Source organism: Oncorhynchus kisutch, linkage group LG15 (genome assembly GCF_002021735.2).
Source record: "Oncorhynchus kisutch isolate 150728-3 linkage group LG15, Okis_V2, whole genome shotgun sequence".
NCBI lineage: Eukaryota > Metazoa > Chordata > Actinopteri > Salmoniformes > Salmonidae > Oncorhynchus > Oncorhynchus kisutch.
Window position 1 is genome coordinate 29,196,561 of NC_034188.2, and position 19,966 is coordinate 29,216,526.

The 19,966-nt window shown below is 42.6% G+C and overlaps 2 protein-coding genes across 2 annotated transcripts in view; one reads left to right on the forward strand and one right to left on the reverse strand.

Annotated features, from left to right (window-relative positions):
• Nucleotides 1–5,960, reverse strand: part of srpx2 (sushi-repeat containing protein X-linked 2) — a 9,132-nt gene extending 3,172 nt beyond the window's left edge. Inside the window, exons 1-4 of the mRNA XM_020502296.2 lie at nucleotides 4,769–5,960; nucleotides 1,308–1,388; nucleotides 910–1,101; nucleotides 602–778 (exon numbers count right to left, since the gene is read on the reverse strand). Coding sequence (XP_020357885.1) covers nucleotides 602–778; nucleotides 910–1,101; nucleotides 1,308–1,388; nucleotides 4,769–4,838 — 520 coding nt within the window. The 5' untranslated portion in view covers nucleotides 4,839–5,960. The remainder of the gene's footprint in view (nucleotides 1–601; nucleotides 779–909; nucleotides 1,102–1,307; nucleotides 1,389–4,768) is intronic.
• A 10-nt stretch (nucleotides 5,961–5,970) lies between these two features.
• Nucleotides 5,971–17,571, forward strand: LOC109905115 (tetraspanin-7-like). Its single transcript, XM_020502297.2, has 8 exons — nucleotides 5,971–6,213; nucleotides 9,045–9,233; nucleotides 9,333–9,407; nucleotides 9,688–9,783; nucleotides 15,555–15,710; nucleotides 15,893–15,976; nucleotides 16,110–16,194; nucleotides 16,735–17,571. Exons 1-7 carry the CDS (start codon nucleotides 6,127–6,129, stop codon nucleotides 16,176–16,178), a joined length of 756 nt encoding a protein of 251 aa, XP_020357886.1. The 5' UTR covers nucleotides 5,971–6,126; the 3' UTR covers nucleotides 16,179–16,194; nucleotides 16,735–17,571.
• Nucleotides 17,572–19,966: the final 2,395 nt, after the last annotated feature.

Here is a 19,966-nt window from a genome sequence, read left to right on the forward strand (position 1 = left end):
TTTTCAGGATAAAAAAAATTATGGAATAGAGCTAAGCGAAGGCAAAATCCAAGAGGAAAACCTAGTTCAGTCTGCTTTCCAACAAACACTGGGAGATGAATTCACCTTTCATCGGGACAATAACCTAAAACACCAAGGCCAAATCTACACTAGTGTAGAAGACCGTGAATGCTGCCGAGTTACAGTCTTGACTTTAATATGATTGAAAATATATGGAAAGACTTAAGTGGTTGTCTAGCAATGATCCACAACCAATTTGACAGAGCTTGAAGAATTTTGAAAATAATATTGTACAATCCAGGTGTGCAAAGCTCTTAGACTTACCCAGAAAGACTCACAGCTGTAATCGCTGCCAAAGCTGATTCTAACATGTATTGACTCGGGTGTGAATGCTTATGTAAATGAGAAATGTCTGTATTTTATTTTCAATACATTTTCCAACATTTCTAAAGATGTGTTTACACTTTGTCATTATGGGGTACTGTATGTATATTGGTGAGAGAAAAATGTATATCTATTTTGAATTCAGGCTGCAACACAACAAAATACGGAATAAGTCAAGGAGTGTGAACACTTTCTGGAGGCACTGTGTAGGCTGTACCTTCACAGATGGGCTCTGCCCCACTCCAGGACCCCCCAACCAGACAGGTGCGAGAGTGGTCCCCCTCGATCCGGTACCCCGGCTCACAGATGTAATCACACCTGGAGTCCACCATGTATCCCTGGGTGCAGTGGTACGTGCCGTGCCAGATCAGGTGCAGCGTGTTGCAACGAACCTCTGTGGAGTCAACACACCATAGTCAAAAAGAGATACAATTTACTCCTATGGAGGTTTTTCTAAAGAAAACGTAGGTCCTTTTTCATTAACAATAGATGACATGTATCTGTCTGTATTCAGCCTGTACTCACGGCGGCAGTGACTGGTTCCAGACCAACGTCGGTTGGGCATGCACTGCACAGACGTTCTGCCCAGCAGCTTGTAGCCGCGGTCACAGGTCATCTCGCAGAGGGTGCCCAGGGTGCTGCGGTAGTTACCTCCACGGGGGGAGTGGCAGGTCACATCCCCATTGGCCAGGCTCAAAAAGTGACACCATCTTGGATCTGCATTGAAACAACATTGTTTAATCACACACTGGAACACAGCGCCAAGACCAGTGTGCTACAGACCCAATTGATATCAAGAGATAATGATTTCAAAACAGTGATGTGGGGTACGTAGATTTCCAATTCAGTGTAAGTGTCCACTTACATTATGACAAGCTTATTCCTAATGTTAGTGTTGTGATTGTGTGGTTCTCCTTACTTACTCCTGTAGTCCAGTCTGGGAGTATAGTACTCCTCCTCTGGAGCAACCTCATTGTAACTGCTGTGCAGTGTGGTTCCAGAGTCTGAAACCAATTTCAGACTTATTAGCTCTGATCAGTCATAGCAAAAAAGGCATAAAACAAAATAAAACCATTTGTTAGCCACTAATGTAGTTATGGACTATACTTATGGCTATACTCGGCCTTGTCTCAGGATGGTAAGTTGGTGGTTGAAGATATCCCTCTAGTGGTGTGGGGGCTGTGCTTTGGCAAAGTGTATTGGGTTTTATCCTGCCTGTTTGGCCCTGTCCGGGGGTATCATCGGATGGGGCCACAGTGTCTCCTGACCCCTCCTGTCTCAGCCTCCAGTATTTATGCAGCAGTAGTTTGTGTCGGGGGCTTGGGTCAGTCTGTTATATCTGGACTATTTCTCCTGTCTTATCCGGTGTCCTGTGTGAATTTAAGTATGCTCTCTCTAGTTCTCTCTCTCTGAGAACCTGAGCCCTAGGACCATGCCTCAGGACTACCTGGCATGATGACTCCTTGCTGTCCCCAGTCCACCTGGCCGTGCTGCTGCTCCAGTTTCAACTGTGCTGCCTGCGGCTATGGAACCCTGACCTGTTCAACGGACGTGCTACCTGTCCCAGACCTGCAGTTTTCAACTCTCTAGAGACAGCAGGAGCGGTAGAGATGCTCTAAATGATCGGCTATAAAAAGCCATCTGACATTTACTCCTGATGTGCTGACCTGTTGCACCCTCGACAACTATTGTGATTATTATTATTTGACCATGCTGGTCATTTATGAACATTTGAACATCTTGGCCATGTTCTGTTATCTCCACCCGGCACAGCTAGAAGAGAACTGGCCACCCCACATAGCCTGGTTCCTCTCTAGGTTTCTTTCTAGGTTTTGGCCTTTCTAGGGAGTTTTTCCTAGCCACCATGCTTCTACAACTGCATTCTTTGCTGTTTGGGGTTTTAGGCTGTGTTTCTGTACAGCACTTTGAGATATCAGCTGATGTAAGAAGGGCTATATAAATACATTTGATTTGATTTTATGGACGATATGTACTGTTTTTTCCCACTCATAAACCTACTTTTGTATTTATTTGCTTATTTGTGATGAATATCAAATGATTTTGATGTAGAACATGAAGAGTGGAATATAGGTCACGTAGAGAAAGTATTTTGGTATACTAATGGTTTTTCCACAAAGTCTCAGTTCCACACAACCTGGTTTCTGGTCCCTTCCTGAGCCAGCTTCCTATTTAACACCTGGATTTCCAATAAGGGAAATCTAAAAAAAATAAAAACCTCTCCAGGGGTTTGGATCCAAAACCGAAGTCCAGTCAAACCAGTATGCCTCTGACAAAAGACTGGCTTTCTAGTTGGCTGACGTTTCATTTATCGCAACGTAAAAGTGTTTTAGCATCACATGGAAGTAAAAGATAATAGTAAAGAGTGTAGGGAAATGACTTAACTGGGCACACATTGCTGAATGTGCACTGAAATCATGACACATGAAACAGATGAAGCTGGCGAGCAGAAGTCCCCTACTCCATTTTGAATGTAATTACTAGTTAGTACTGGGTCTAAAGCTGTTAACATCTCTTTTTGCCTACTTAGCATTACACTGTATCTTTAAACCTAGGAGCTGAATCTAACTTTCCATACAGTAGGTATCCCTTAACACCCTCATTCTTTCCCCTCACTTGTGGTCTAGCCTATTTCAAGAACATAATCCCTTGAAGGATATTTATAAGGGACTCTACTGTTTAGAAAGAGGGCTGCCAGACTTGAGTTTTTTTTGAGCTGAGTATTATCCCTGAGTATTTGTAACAACAAATTGGTTCAGATATTAGATTAGCTTGCCCAGCCTACAGGGGAAGTTAATGAGTCATTACTTTTCATTTAGACCGATGAAAATTCAATTCATGGTGACACAACTCAATAAAGTTTCTAATGTTAGTAATTTGGGCACTTGCAATAAACTGCTAAACTTCCACTGGAAGAAGTTACAATGATGTTACAACACTTTTCATCAAATGCCTTGTTTCTAGTCTGACTCTGAATAACATAAAAACATGCCAGTAGATTTCTATCACCCGAGTCTCCCTCATGTTAGCAAATCCAAGTGAGGATAATCTTTCATTTACTGTCTATAAACAGACTCTTCGCTATTCAAGATAGTTTACATTTCAGCAGCAGTTGTACAATAAAATATAAACATCAACTTTATAGTTAAACATGTTCCAACCATTCTACAATCAACAATCATTCTGCAGTGATTGAAACTCTTTGCAACATGTCTCAACATGGTAGACATTAGTAGTCAAACACCTCTTCATCCTAACAGCCTATTTTCCATTAAAGCAGTAATGCAGGCTGCTGCTGTGGCCGCCTGATGACGGTGAGGTTGTAAAAAGGCAGACTGACACAACGTGCATCACAGTGAGACAAGCCTGGCACACGTCCAACAGCTCCCATTGAGACGGTTACTTTACCAGGAAGACATGCAATGACCACTGCGGGGAGAACATCCAGCTAGGAGAAATGAGTCACATTGGAGGGGGTGGATTTCACAAGCCCACTATTCACTGCAGTCCAACTGTACTTCAATGGACATATTCTCATGCTGAGGTTTAGAAAGACCATTCCCAATTAGCAACCGTTGTATTTCAGTTGGAGAAGTGGTAAATGACGAGAACCTGTGATAATAGCAATGGTGAGACATAGCCAGAATCAATCCATTAGCCGACTAGATTTTCGCTTTGTTATCAACTGGTAGTAGGTATGCGTTTGGGTGGATCTGAGGAGACTCAAATCACTGTCTTGTAGGGGTTAAATTAGGGCCTTGACACAGCTGGTCCATGCACACTCAGTCATTTGTCTGTGATTGGAGTTGTAATTACAGGGGTCTGAAAAGGGGTGACATCCCCAACATCAGATAACAAACACAGGTAAATATAGTGAGGACTTCTATTCACCCGCAAAACATATCTATTCATGACGGAATGCATAGATGGCATATTTGGGCTTCTTTGCTCTCTCCTTAACTGAAAAAGAATGTTACACGAGTGGATGAGTTTCTTTTCAGGAAATACCCCATGCTCTCTTTGTATTCTGTCAGTTGCCTCTAAAGATGCCACTGCAGCTGCTTTCCATTACCTGCCCTATAACTGTGGTGATGGAGGTATGTCCTCACTCCCCATTGCATGGACTGTATCATGGACCATAGATGAGATTGACAAGGAAAGCATTTGTCTCTCCTGGCATTAATGATTTTATAGTAGCTTACAAAAGTATAGTTTGAGAGTGTCCAAATCATAACTGCTTATGCAACATCAGGTATAGAATAACATGTGCATACATGTTGTACATCAAGGCTAAAACAAAGTTTAAACTGTGAGTAAAGAAACATATTAATAGTCTAAGTCAAAGTGCAGTATATCTAAATCTTACCTTCATTGTGTCCCAGCAGCTCTCTAATAAAGGTCAGCGTGAAGAGGAAAAGGATGTGGAATCGTGACATGCCAACACGGTCTTGAAGCGCAAATATTCAGATTAAAAGTGGTTCCACTGGGCATCTACTGTAGCCAAGGTGGAGACCATTGACTAACATACAGCGCAGAAAATTTGAAGGCAACAATGAAACCGTTATTCATTGAATCGTTTTTTTGTTTACTGACAAAATCGTTAGCGTTGTTTTTGTTATATCTCTCTAAATCAAGAATAATCCCACCAACGCTCCAGACAAACCAGCCTTGCGTCAATTTTTACTGACAAAGTCCTCCTCGTTTATCACATTTACTGTTCGAGAAGTTACCGCTGGGAGGCGTTGTTGGACTACTTATAAGGGCTACCATAAAGGACTATGATACCGACTGGTTGGGCTAACTGCGCACGCAAGAGGGGCAAATAAATTATACATTAAAGCGCCAATCAGCGATTGAAACCAGCGTTCAATCAGTTCGCAGCAAGTCAGACGTGCTAGTTCCGGCAAAATTCACAATAACTACATTTCTATTAAAAAGCCACAGGCTGCTGATGCCGATAGCCCACTCGTGTCTGCCTTGGTTTTACGAGATAAAGACCTGAGTTTTCACCCTGATTACGCATTTGTAGTGTGTTTAAAGGGGCAATCTGCAGTTGCTTCATCCATTTTTGGACTTCTGAATTAATGACATTTGCCCATTTGATTCTTGAAGAATATAACGTCTGACCCAATGAGCCAAATTCAACTGTCGCACCCAATCAATATAAGCTTGTTTCACTCCAATGTTTGTAAACAAATTCATAAAAACAAAAACTATACCACCTCAAAACTATAACTTTGATATCATGGTCAGTCCTTGCATCCATAGTTATATATATGAATTTGAGAGTGGTTGCAATTTCTCCAGCCCCATCCCTTAGCTTTTTACCGAAACGGTTGAGAAGAACGCTTTGTTATTGCTGCACGTGTATAGCGGCATTACTCTTGTATCTTGTAGCGTTTTTATTTGTCATGTGTATACTGTCTCATCCGATTAGCCACAAGTGACGTTTCCTCTATGAAAAATGAAGTTATTATATTCTGTTCTATTATATTATTTTGGAACATCATAAATACAAGCGAAATAAAACTTCCCATAAATCCTAGGAATTAATTTTTTCTTCACAGGAAAGTGAATCGGGATCAGTGACGACACTTCCCTTCTCCTTGGATTCTGTGATTTGTCGACAAAAGTTTTCCAGCAAGACGTTGTGGAAGTGTTTTTTTTTCTCTCACTTTGTAACAACGATACTTTTTGATAGCCAATTTCTGTGAAATAGCCATAATGTCTCCCCCATCAAGAAGGCTTCAAACTAAGCCAGTGATTACATGTCTCAAGACCTTTCTTATTTCTTACAGTCTCATATTTTGGGTAAGTGTTCACTTGTAAATAACTGATGCAAGCAAGCTACGGTAACAATGGGCTAAGTTAGCGGCGATGCCTAAATTCCAGAAGGAATTTCCAAACGAATAACGTAATGCTTTGGCTGAAACGTAAGAACTCGAGTTATTGAAAATAAAGCAGAATTTCCCTGTAATAGTTAGCAAACACTGTTGGAAAATAATCACTTAATTGTTGGATATAGCGAAGCCTCGAGCTACTTTACATTATTTATGCGCATATGCTGTCTGTGAAAGTTGTGCGTTTATCCAACCGCGACAACGTTGCAAAGCCACGTTACATTGTTTCTTTTTTGTTTTGAGCGTTGCGGCTCGCGAGTGGCGCAGCGTTCTAAGGCACTGCATTTCAGCGCTAGAGGCGTCACTACAGACCCTGGTTCGATCACGGGCTGTATCACAACCTGCCATGATCGGGAGTCCTATAGGGCGGCGCACAATTGACCCAGCGTCGTTAGGGTTTGGCCGGGGTAGGCCGTTATTGTAAAATAGGAATTTGTTCTTAAGTCACTTGTCTGCTTAAATAAAGGTCAAATAAAATAAAAAATAAAACATGTTAAAGGTTTGATTGCGGGGATCGTGGTGACATTCGTAGACAAACTGTCAGATGTTCGGAACGACTATTCGAAGTTAGGCCTAGTTGTTGTATCTCAATCAACAACTATCTCAGACAGCTGGCACTCTTACTAAATAACTATTATGATCTCAAATGGTGTTTCTTCACAGTTTATATTATTCTATCTACGACATTAATCAAACGTGGCTTTTATGGGTTCAAAGTTCATGACAACACATCTGTCATTTATTGCTATATGGAGGGAGATTTGTATATTTCATGGTCCAATGGACTGATGACTGCAGTCCATGAGTATATGACTCCGGTAAAAGTAAGGGATATTATACAAAGGAAGATGCTGAGCTCACTGATTTGAGACCATGGGCTATTGGTTGTGTCAGTGAGGGGGGCTGGGTTAAATCAAATTTTATTGGTCACATACACTAGGTTAGCAGATGTTACTGCGAGTGTAGCGAAATGCTTGTGCTTCTAGATCTGACAGTGCAGTAATATATCTAACAATTCCTCAACAAAACCTAATACACACAATCTAGTAAAGGAATGGGATGAGAATATATAAGTATAAAATATATGGATGATCAGTGACCGAGCAGCTACGATGCAATAGATGGTGGATACAGTATACATCATATACATATGAGATGAGAACATTATTAAAGTGACCAGCGTTCCATTTATTAAAGTGGCCAATGATATCAAGTCTGTAGCTAAGCAACTGCCTGTCTGTGCTAGTGGTGACTGTTTAACAATCTGATGGCCTTGAGATAGAAGCTGTTTTTCAATCTCTCTGCCCCAGCTTTGATGCACCTGTACTGACCTCGCCTTCTGGATGGAAGTGGGGTGAACGGGTATTGATTCGGGTGGTTATTGTCCTTGAATATCTTTTTTGCCTTCCTGTGACATCGGGTGTTGTAGGTGTCCTGGAGGGCAGGTAGTTTGCCCCCGGTGATGCGTTGTGCAGACCACACCACCCTCTGGAGAGCCCTGCGGTTGTGGGCATTGCAGTTGCCGTACCAGGCGGTGATACAGCCCAACAGGATGCTCTCAATTGTGCACCTGTAAAAGGTAGTGAGGGTTTTCGGTGACAAGCCAAATAAAATTCTGCATCCTGTTGCACCTTCACCACACTATCAGTGTGCGTGGACCATTTCAATTTGTCGGTGATATGTACACAGAGGAACTTAAAACGCTCCACTTTCTCCACTACTGTCCTGTCGATGTGGATAGGGGTGTGCTCCCTTTGCTGTTTCCTGTAGTCCACAATCATCTCTTTTTGTTTTGCTGACATTGAGTGAGAGGTTATTTTCCTGACACCACACTCCGAGGACCCGCACCTCCTCCCTGTAGGCCGTCTCGTCGTTGTTGGTAATCAAGCTTACCACTGTAGTGTCTGCAAACTTAATGATTGAGTTGGAGGCATGCATGGCCACACAGTCATGGGTGAACAGAGAGTACAGGAGAGGGCTGAGAATGCACCCTTGTGAGGCCACAGTGTTGAGGGTCAACGGAGTGGAGATGTTGTTTCCTACCTTCACCACCTGGGGCGGCCAGTCAGGAAGTCCTGTACCCAGTTTCACAGGGTGAGTTCGAGACCCAGGGTCTTAAGCTTAATGATTAGTTTGGATGGTACTATGGTGTTGAATGCTGAGCTGTAGTCAATGAACAGCATTCTTACGTAGGTATTCCTCTTGTCCAAGTGGGTTAGGGCAGCGTGATGGCGATTGCATCGTCTGGACCTATTGGGGCGGTAAGCAAATTGGAGGTGGTCTAGGGTGACGGGTAAGGTGGAGGTGATATGGTCCTTGACTAGTCTCTCAAAGCACTTCATGATGACAGAGATGAGTGCTACAGGGCGGTAGTCATTTAGTTCAACCTTAGCTTTCTTGGGAACAGGAACAGTGGTGGCCATCTTGAAGCATGTGGGGACCGCAGACTGGGATATGGATCGATTGAATATCAATCCCTTTTGATATTCCATGTAAGCTCCATGCTGGCTTTCCCTTCTTGTTGTAGGCATTTATACCAACTTCAAAGCTGTTTCAGATGTGTACTGGCCCCTGACATCACACTGAGCTGAATATAATTGTGAGGTGTTCAAGGTGTATTATAAAGAAGGTTGTTTTTTTCTCGCTTTAAATCTTGAGTTTGTGTCAGAACTAAGTCAAATCTCTGAAACATCCCCTAGGGACATTACCTGAGATTGGAGCTGACTGTCTGCTTTCTCCCAGTTTACAGGGGTTATCCTTCTGGCTGTTGGAGTATGGGGGAAGGTGAGCCTGGAAGCTTATTTCCAGCTGGCCTCTGAGAAGAGCACCAACGCACCATATGTCCTCATCGGGACTGGAGCCATCATCATCATTTTTGGCCTGTTTGGTTGCTTCGCTACATGCCGCGGTAGCCCATGGATGCTGAAGCTGGTCAGTTATTACACTGTGATATGTTACATTTTGTATTTGCACATTCTCCTCAAATGTCTTTGTTGTATGTAAATTGATGAGTTGTTTCTCTCCCCTCAGTATGCCATGTTCCTGGTGCTGGTGTTCATAGCTGAGTTTGTGGCCGGCATCTCTGGCTTCTTATTCAGACATGAGGTATTAGTTCAAAAGTAGTGTTCCCACATCTAACCATTTACCAGGTGCTGGGTACCAAAACGGTTATATATAAGGAATGGACATATCTGTGCACTGAGGGATGTTCCCATATAGTTTACTGCAACGTCTGGAAGACGTTCTGGTCGAAATGTTGCGGTGAACTATAGATGAGCATACACCAATGTGCAGGTACTTCTGAGGTGACTTACAATACACTTGACATTACTATAGGGTTCAGTTGGCCCCAAATCAAACCCAGTTCATGTTTGGTTTCTTGCAGATAAAGGCTGTATTAGGTGATGCCTATAAAGACGCTGTGACGAACTACAATACCACTGACCCCAAAAGCTCTGCGGTTGACAACATCCAGAAGACTGTAAGTGGTATCCTGTTATTCAATGCGAAGCCTAACTGTGTTTGGTTCCTTTGCAAATAACACATAACATGCTGTTTAGAGAAATGGCAGCTGAATTTGATCAAAGACCCTGTAGAAGTGTTACTATAAACAACTTCTATAGTACAGATGTTTACGCTTCACTGTCTGTTTTCAGAGTTGCATAGAGCTTGTTGGTATACTATTGTATTAGGTTATGATCCTCCTCCACCATTATTGAATAACTAATTGATGTACAATAGAAGCACCTTTTAACATGATCTGATCTAGTATGATAGTTTAGTATGATTTAGTGTCCCTGCACATTGTAAATATGGCATTCGCACTGACCCTGAAACTGACACTTAAAAAAAAAATATATAGCCACTGAGCCTGTATATAGCCACTGAGCCTGCTACTGAGCCTGTATATAGCCACTGAGCCTGCTACTGAGCCTGTATATAGCCACTGAGCCTGCTACTGAGCCTGTATATAGCTACTGAGCCTGTATATAGCTACTGAGCCTGTATATAGCTACTGAGCCTGTATATAGCCACTGAGCCTGTATATAGCTACTGAGCCTGTATATAGCTACTGAGCCTGTATATAGCTACTGAGCCTGTATATAGCTACTGAGCCTGTATATAGCTACTGAGCCTGTATATAGCCACTGAGCCTGTATATAGCCACTGAGCCTGTATATAGCCACTGAGCCTGTATATAGCCACTGAGCCTGTATATAGCTACTGAGCCTGTATATAGCTACTGAGCCTGTATATAGCTACTGAGCCTGTATATAGCTACTGAGCCTGTATATAGCCACTGAGCCTGCTACTGAGCCTGTATATAGCCACTGAGCCTGCTACTGAGCCTGTATATAGCTACTGAGCCTGTATATAGCTACTGAGCCTGTATATAGCTACTGAGCCTGTATATAGCTACTGAGCCTCTATATAGCTACTGAGCCTCTATATAGCCACTGAGCCTGCCATTGAGCCTGCTACTGAGCCTGTATATAGCCACTAAGCCTGCTACTGAGCCTGTATATAGCTACTGAGCCTGTATATAGCTACTGAGCCTGTATATAGCCACTGAGCCTGCCATTGAGCCTGTATATAGCCACTGAGCCTGCTACTGAGCCTGAATATAGCTACTGAGCCTGCCACTGAGCCTGTATATAGCCACTGAGCCTGTATGTAGCCACTGAGCCTGTATATACAGTGGGAGAACAAGTATTTGATAACCTACAAAATTGACAGTGTTTCCTACTTACAAAGCATGTAGAGGTCTGTAATTTTTATCATAGGTACACTTCAACTGTGAGAGATGGAATCTAAAACAAAAATCCAGAAAATCACATTGTATGATTTTTAAGTAATTAATTAGCATTTTATTGCATGACATAAGTATTTGATACATCAGAAAAGCAGACCTTAATATTTGGTACAGAAACCTTTGTTTGCAATTATAGATCATACATTTCCTGTAGTTCGTGACCAGGTTTGCACACACTGCAGCAGGGATTTTGGCCCACTCCTCCATACAGACCTTCTCCAGATCCTTCAGGTTTCGGGGCTGTCGCTGGGCAATACGGACTTTCAGCTCCCTCCAAAGATTTTCTATTGGGTTCAGGTCTGGAGACTGGCTAGGCCACTCCAGGACCTTGAGATGCTTCTTACGGAGCCACTCCTTAGTTGTCCTGGCTGTGTGTTTCGGTTCGTTGTCATGCTGGAAGACCCAGCCACGACCCATCTTCAATGCTCTTACTGAGGGAAGGCCAAGATCTCACGATACATGGCCCCATCCATCCTCCCCTCAATACGGTGCAGTCGTCCTGTCCCCTTTGCAGAAAAGCATCCCCAAAGAATGATGTTTCCACCTCCATGCTTCAAGGTTGGGATGGTGTTCGTGGGGTTGTACTCATCCTTCTTCTTCCCCCAAACATGGTGAGTGGAGTTTAGACCAAAACACTCTATTTTTGTCTCATCAGACCACATGACCTTCTTCCATTCCTCCTCTGGATCATCCAGATGGTCATTGGCAAACATTAGATGGGCCTGGACATGCGCTGACTTGAGCAGGGGGACCTTGCGTGCGCTGCAGGATTTTAATCCATGATGGCGTAGTGTGTTACTAATGGTTTTCTTTGAGACTGTGGTCCCAGCTCTCTTCAGGTCAATGACCAGGTCCTGCCGTGGTAGTTCTGGGCTGATCCCTCACCTTCCTCATGATCATTGATGCCCCACGAGGGGAGATCTTGCATGGAGCCCCAGACTGAGGGTGATTGACTGTCATCTTGAACTTCTTCCATTTTCTAATAATTGCGCCAACAGTTGTCGCCTTCTCACCAAGCTGCTTGCCTATTGTCCTGTAGCCCATCCCAGCCTTGTGCAGGTCTACAATTTTATCCCGGATGTCCTGTTTGATTGAGTGTGTGGACAGGTGTCTTTTATACAGGTAACGAGTTCAAACCGGTGCAGTTAATACAGGTAATGATTGGAGAACAGGAGGGCTTCTTAAAGAAAAAGATTCCGTCTTTCACAGTTGAAGTGTACCTATGATAAAAATTACAAACCTCTTCATGCTTTGTAAGTAGGAAAACCTGCTCTCCCCACTGTATAGCTACTGAGCCTGTATATAGCTACTAGAGGTCGACCGATTTATGATTTTTCAACGCTGATACCGATTTATTGGAGGACCAAAAAAAGCAGATACCGACTCACAATTGGCCTAGCGTCGTCCGGGTTAGGGAGGGTTTGGCCGGTAGGGATATCCTTGTCTCATCGTGCACTAGCGACTCCTGTGGCGGGCCGGGGGCAGTGCACGCTAACCAGGTCGCCAGGTGTAAGGTGTTTCCTCCGACACATTGGTGCGGCTGGCTTCCGGGTTGGATGCGTGCTGTGTTAAGAAGCACTGCGGCTTGGTTGGGTTGTGTATCGGAGGACGCATGGCTTTCGACCTTCATCTCTCCTGAGCCCGTATGGGAGTTGTAGTTGTAGTGATGAGAGAAGATACCACGAAAAGGGGGTAAAACTTCTTATTTTTTTTAAACAAGCCAATACCGATTAATCAGCCGATTACATTTTTTTATTTATTTTTTACATTTTTTTATAAATAAAGTTATTTATTTGTAATAATGATAATTACAACAATACTGAATGAACACTTATTTTAACTTAATATAATACCTTTGACTATTGAATGTTCTTATAGGCACTTTAGTATTGCCAGTGTAACAGCATAGCTTCCATCCCGCTCCTCGCCCCTACCTGGGCTCGAACCAGGAACACATCGACAACAGCCACCCTCGAAGCAGCGTTACCCATGCAGAGCAAGGTGAACATCTACTCCAAGTCTCAGAGCGTGTGACGTTTGAAATGCTATTAGCGCGCACCCGCTAACTAGCTAGCCATTTCACATCGGTTACACCAGTCTAATCTTGTGAGTTGATAGGCATGAAGTCATAAACAGCGTAAATCTTGAAGCATTGCGAAGAGCTGCTGGCAAAACGCAGGAAAGTACTGTTTGAATGAATGCTTACGAGCCTGCTGGTGCCTACCACAGCTCAGAGCACCTCCTCCCAGCTGCCCACTGCACTGAGGCTAGGTAACACGGTCACCACCGATAAATCCCTGATTATCGAAAACTTCAACAAGCATTTCTCAACGTCTGGCCATGCCTTCATCCTGGCTACTCCAACCTCAGCCAACAGCTCCCCCCCCCGCAGCTACTCGCCCAAGCCTCTCCAGGTTCTCCTTTACCCAAATCCAGATAGCAGATGTTCTGAAAGAGCTGCAAAACCTGGACCCGTACAAATTAGCTGGGCTTGACAATCTGGACCCTCTATTTCTGAAACTATCCGCTGCCATTGTCGCAACCCCTATTACCAGCCTGTTCAACCTCTCTTTCATATCGTCTGAGATCCCCAAGGATTGCCGCAGTCATCCCCCTCTTCAAAGGGGGAGACACCCTGGACCCAAACTGTTACAGACCTATATCCATCCTGCCCTGCCTATCTAAGGTCTTCGAAAGCCAAGTCACCAAACAGGTCACTGACCATCTCGAATCCCACCGTACCTTCTCCGCTGTGCAACAAAGCAACCTTCACTCACGCCGCCAAACTTACCCTAGTAAAACGGACTATCCTACCGATCCTCGACTTCGGCGATGTCATCTACAAAATAGCTTCCAATACTCTACTCAGCAAACTGGATGCAGTTTATCACAGTGCCATCCGTTTTGTTACTAAAGCACCTTATACCACCCACCACTGCGACCTGTATGCTCTAGTCGGCTGGCCCTCGCTACATATTCGTCGCCAGACCCACTGGCTCCAGGTCATCTACAAGTCCATGCTCAGTAAAGCTCCGCCTTATCTCAGTTCACTGGTAACGATGGCAACACCCACCCGTAGCACGCGCTCCAGCAGGTGTATCTCACTGATCATCCCTAAATCCAACACCTCATTTGGCCACCTTTCGTTCCAGTTCTCTGCTGCCTGTGACTGGAACGAATTGCAAAAATCGCTGAAGTTGGAGACTTTTATCTCCCTCACCAACTTCAAACATCTGCTATCTGAGCAGCTAACCGATCGCTGCAGCTGTACATAGTCTATCGGTAAATAGCCCACCCAATTTTACCTACCTCATCCCCATACTGTTTATATTTATTTACTTTTCTGCTCTTTTGCACACCAATATCTCTACCGGTACATGACCATCTGATCATTTATCACTCCAGTGTTAATCTGCAAAATTGTAATTATTTGCCTACCTCCTCATGCCTTTTGCACACACTGTATATAGACTCTCTTTTTTTCTACTGTGTTATTGACTTGTTAATTGTTTACTCCATGTGTAACTCTGTTGTCTGTTCACACTGCTATGCTTTATCTTGGCCAGGTCGCAGTTGCAAATGAGAACTTGTTCTCAACTAGCCTACCTGGTTAAATAAAGGTGAAATAAAATAAATTAAAAAGTCAGACTGCTCTATCAAATCATAGACTTAATTATAACATAATAACACACAGAAATACGAGCCTTAGGTCATTAATATGGTCGAATCCGTAAACTATAATTTCGAAAACAAAACGTTTATTCTTTCAGTGAAATATGGAACCGTTCCGTATTTTATCTAACGGATGGCATCCCTAAGTCTAAATATTGCTGTTACATTGCACAACCTTCAGTGTTATGTCAATTATATAAAATTCTGGCAAATTAATTTGCAATGAGCCAGACTGCCCAAACTGTTGCATATACCCTTACTCTGCGTGCAATGAACGCAAGAGAAGTGACACATTTTCACCTGGTTAATATTGCCTGCTAACCTTTATTTTAGCTAAATATGCAAGTTTAAAAATATCTACTTCTGTGTATTGATTTTAAGAAAGGCATTGATGTTTATGGTTAGGTATACTTTGGAGCAACCGCATCGATTATATGCAACGCAGGACACGCTAGATACACTAGTAATATCATCAACCATGTGTAGTTATAACTAGTGATTATGATTGATTGTTTTTTATAAGATAAGTTTAATGCTAGCTAGTAACTTACCTTGGCTTCTTACTGCATTTGCGTAACAGGCAGGCTCCTCGTGAGGCAGGTGGTTAGAGCGTTGGACTAGTTAACTGTAAGGTTGCAAGATTGAATCCCCGAGCTGACAAGGTAAAAATCTGTCGTTCTGCCCCTGAACAAGGCAGTTAACCCACTGTTCCTAGGCTGTGTGTTCTTAACTGACTTGCCTCATTAAATAATAATAATTTTGTGCAGTTGCACTGCTGTGGAGTGGACATTTACACGGACTGGAACACAACAAAGTACTTCAAAGACCAAGGCATCCCTGACAGCTGTTGCAAAGAGAACACTGTCTGCGCTGTCGAGGACCTCAAGGACCTTGACAGGGCTCACAACTTAGTGTATAACACGGTGAGAGCACTGCCGCATATCATTATCAATCATATCATACAGAATTATGTCAGAGCTGTGGTTCATAGTTTACCAGTCTTTTAGCCTAAGTATTGCCAGTCCAGTATGCGCAATGAACAGTTATAACCTTGAGAAACCATATTTAAAACGTTTTTATTTTCCTTCTGCTTAACATGTTTTAGGGCTGCTTCTCGAAGGTGACCACTTTGATGGAGTCTAACCTGGGAATCATTGCCGGAATGTCTTTTGGAATTGCATTCTTCCAGGTACATCCATTGAAGAGCCTTTATTTGATATTGGCCTGTAGCCATAATAATCTCTAGGGGAGAAAATATACAATGTTATTACCAGAAGCATAGATCTTCACATCCTAATTGAAACTCTTAACTTTCTGACTAGCTCATTGGGGTGTTCTTGGCCTGCTGCTTGTCTCGATACATCACCAACAACCAGTACGAGATGGTCTAGCAGTGTCCTTTCACAGGTAGTACCCTACATGGACTAGTACTGGGGGATCCCATGCCTCATATTGTTATTGAAGTCATGTCTTTAGAGTGCCCAAAATGTACATGTTATTGTCATATAGTACACTATACTGGAACCCCTGCACTTGGTTTGGTCACTTAAGTTGCTGTGTACCAGCTTCTTGATTCTCCCTCTATGGACGAGAGCATTTTCATGTAAGGAAAGGCCTCCCTCTCCACATCAGATATAGTATTCATTACCTAGGAAGGTGATCATGTTGAAATGTAGTACAGTGTATCAGTAATATGCTCAACAGTTGAGTAAGACCAGTGGCTGAAATCCCCAACCTGATGTAACATTGATTATTGTTATATCAGGTTAATTTCATATTTTTCTGAACAGCAACTGCATTGTTGGTTAAAAGGGCTTGTTGTATTTGGCACATGTGACAATACAATTATATTGTTGATGCACCAATCAAACACATGGGAATGTTAATGACTACAACCCTTCTAACATGTCATTTGTTTTTTGAATTTTTGTTTAACATTTTTTGCAGGTCACTAACGGGCAGGTCATGACGCACATCGACTCAAAGGGAACGCGCATAGTTTTAATCCTTGGTCTATGTGTAATGGTTCTGTCATTTCAGAATTCACTCTCGCTGACACTCACTTTTCAATGGCAACCAGACTGAAGGGAAAAGGTTATTGGAAACCATAAGGGATTTTTGATTAAGCTTTGTCTTGCTAAGGCTTGAGGAATACAGTTTGTGCTTGAATGTTCATTTGGGATTCACAGACTTTATAAATGTAATATTTTTCATTCACTGTCTGTTTTAATGTTATTATAAATGACAAATGTATTGCAATTTATTTGGTGAGCTTAGCAAAAATATAAATGTTTGTTATGTCCCTATTCATTTCATTCTTCATCATAAATGCTGCCGTCATATTCTAGTTATATGGCATCTTGTGGTTAAAGTGATCTTACTGTAGTCTGCTATTTTCATGTTCAGCATTACAGTGACTGTAGTGGTGACTAATAAGGCCATCTGTAACACCACAGTAACTTCCATCCATCTCTTCTGTGGAGACGGGGAGAAAAGTATTGGAAGTTGTGTAGTAGCCTTTGCAGGTAGAGGGATGGATTGCATGCTGTGGACACTTAGTTAATAGAGAAGAGAACAATTATACACCACCATGATTCTCGTGGGAACGTAAAGGTGTTTTATAAGCCTTTCATGTGATTTACTGTAAAGTGTTATGTTCACGTTTTCAAAAAATATGCATTTCCTAAGATGAAAATAATTGTCAGTGTTGATGGTTGTTGATTTGTGGAAACATGTAAAATACTTGAAAAATAATAATAAAGGTACCTAAACTCTTTAAAACAACTGGGTCGCATTCGAATGAGACTGTTTTTCGAAGGTCTACCTTGTTTTTGTTTTTTTATTGAAGGAAAAGGCGTGAACTGAATATACCTGGGGTGTTTTCACTAGGAACGGAATGATATGGATAGGGGCTTACCTGACCTCGTCAAATAGAAAGTTGTTTGCGTTGCAAAATGGTTTCCAGTGACTATCCCATATGGACACAGTTACCGCATGAATTGTGTGACAGACATACTGTTGGAATGGCGAGGATTTAAACGGTATCTACAGCTGCCCTCAGTGCAGAAATACATTTACCCCAATGTTTGTGCTGAAGAAAAATGTTCTGATGGTGGGGGTTATGGAGAAACTAATGATCAGTCTCCCAAGTATCTTTGAAAGGTAACTGTTATGCTAGACCCGGACGACAACGAGTGGGATTTCTGCCTCGTGAAGAAACAAGTTGTCAAGTCCTGCCTAATTTGAGTCGCCTCGTTTTGTAAAACTCATCTCAAGCATCAACATCAAGTTCCCGGCTTGATGAAGCATAGGCCTACCCTGTTCGACGCCGGTGAAATTAAGAACATTTGCCCTCATTACAATTTAAGTGCTTGAAATGTATGTCATTGTGATCACTGCATCTGTTCTCTGTGAATCAACACCACGGTCATATGGTTGTTTCAGCAGCAGCAGAGGGCTGGGCAACAGGTAAGGGTAGAACTGATTTGAGATGCTAAATCTTTATATTATGACTTCTGTGCTAGTCATCCCTGTTACCTTGTTGTTTTTTCAAAATATATGGATACCATAAAATGCTGACTGTTTTAATCATGCAGAAAACGTTGAGGGAGATGGACTACATACCAGCAGAGGGCACAGGAAAGCAAGAGAATTAAGTAAAATAACTGAGACCTGCCTTGGGAGTGTCTCAAGGTGAGTATTCTGACCTGGGCCTGTATTCACAATTGTGTCTCAGAGTATGAGTGCTTCATCTAGGACCAGGCTCCCCTGTTATATATTCTATAGACTAAATCTGATTGATTGCTATTTTGTTTTTGTAACCACTGGTCCTCTGTAGCTCATTTGGTAGAGCATGGTGCTTGCAATGCCAGGATAGTAGGTTTGTTTCTAGGACCACCCATATTTAAAATGTATGCATGACTAAGTCGCTTGCTCAATAACATATAAAACGGATCTCTGTTATAAGGCGTGAGGTTATAGTTGACTCTCCTTCACAGTGACAGATGTCCAGCTTGTTCAGTTCCCAAGACCAGAGAGGAGTTCTGGACATAATACATGTTTTGGCGCACACACCCAGTCTCCCTCAGATAAACTTTGTGCAATATTAAACACCCATGAACTAACACACCTATAGGCCCCAAGCTCTCCTTATCCCTTAACTTAAACATCCTGAGTTAATGCCTGATCTTAACATGAAACACTTTGAAATTTGACGTTTGAGAAACATGGATGAACGTCTAATTCGGACGTGAGACTGTGAGAGCTGGTAGGGCTTAACGTTGGCCTTCAAGAGGTGAATTAAATTGACTTATTAGATGATATGTTGTATATATTTTGTCAATATGAATATAATTCGAATGCCACGACATTATCTTTCTCCCTGAACAGATTTCATCCAGCTGACAGTGGATGCCAGCACAGCAAATAGGCATCTCATTCTGTCTGGGGGAAGGAAGTGTCATTCGGCTCATATGGTTCACCTAAGCCTTCCACAGAGCTTTTCATCTCCTAAAGCTCTGTGCAGAGAGGGCCTCCAATGACGTTATTACTGGGAGGCTAACTGGGAAGGCTGTGTCGTACTTGAAGGTTGGACTACTCTAGGTCCAGCTATGAGTTCTACAGGTATAGCTTTGGTTACACTTTCATGCACAATTAAAATATATATATATATTTCTTATTTCACTTTATTTAACCAGGTAGGTCAGTTGAGGACAAGTTCTCATTTATAACTGAGACCTGGCCAAGATGAAGCAAAGCAGTGTGACACAAACAACAATGCGAAGTTATACATTTCGAAGACCTTAGAAAGGCAGGGTAGGATAGATATAGGTCTGTAACAGTTTGGGTCTAGGGTGTCTTCCCCTTTGAAGAGGGGGATGACCGCGACAGCTTTCCAATCTTTGGGGATCTCAGACGATACGAGAGGTTGAACAGGCTAGTAATAGGGGTTGCAACAATTGCGGCGGATAATTTTAGAAGGGTCCAGATTGTCTAGCCCAGCTGATTTGTAGGGGTCCAGCTCTTTCAGAACATCAGCTATCTGGATTTGGGTGAAGGAGAAATAGGGGAGGCTTGGGAAAGTTGCTATGGGGAGTGCAGAGCTGTTGACCGGGGTAGGGGTGGCCAGGTGGAAAGCATGGCCAGCTGTAGAAAAATGCTTTTTGAAATTCTCAATTAT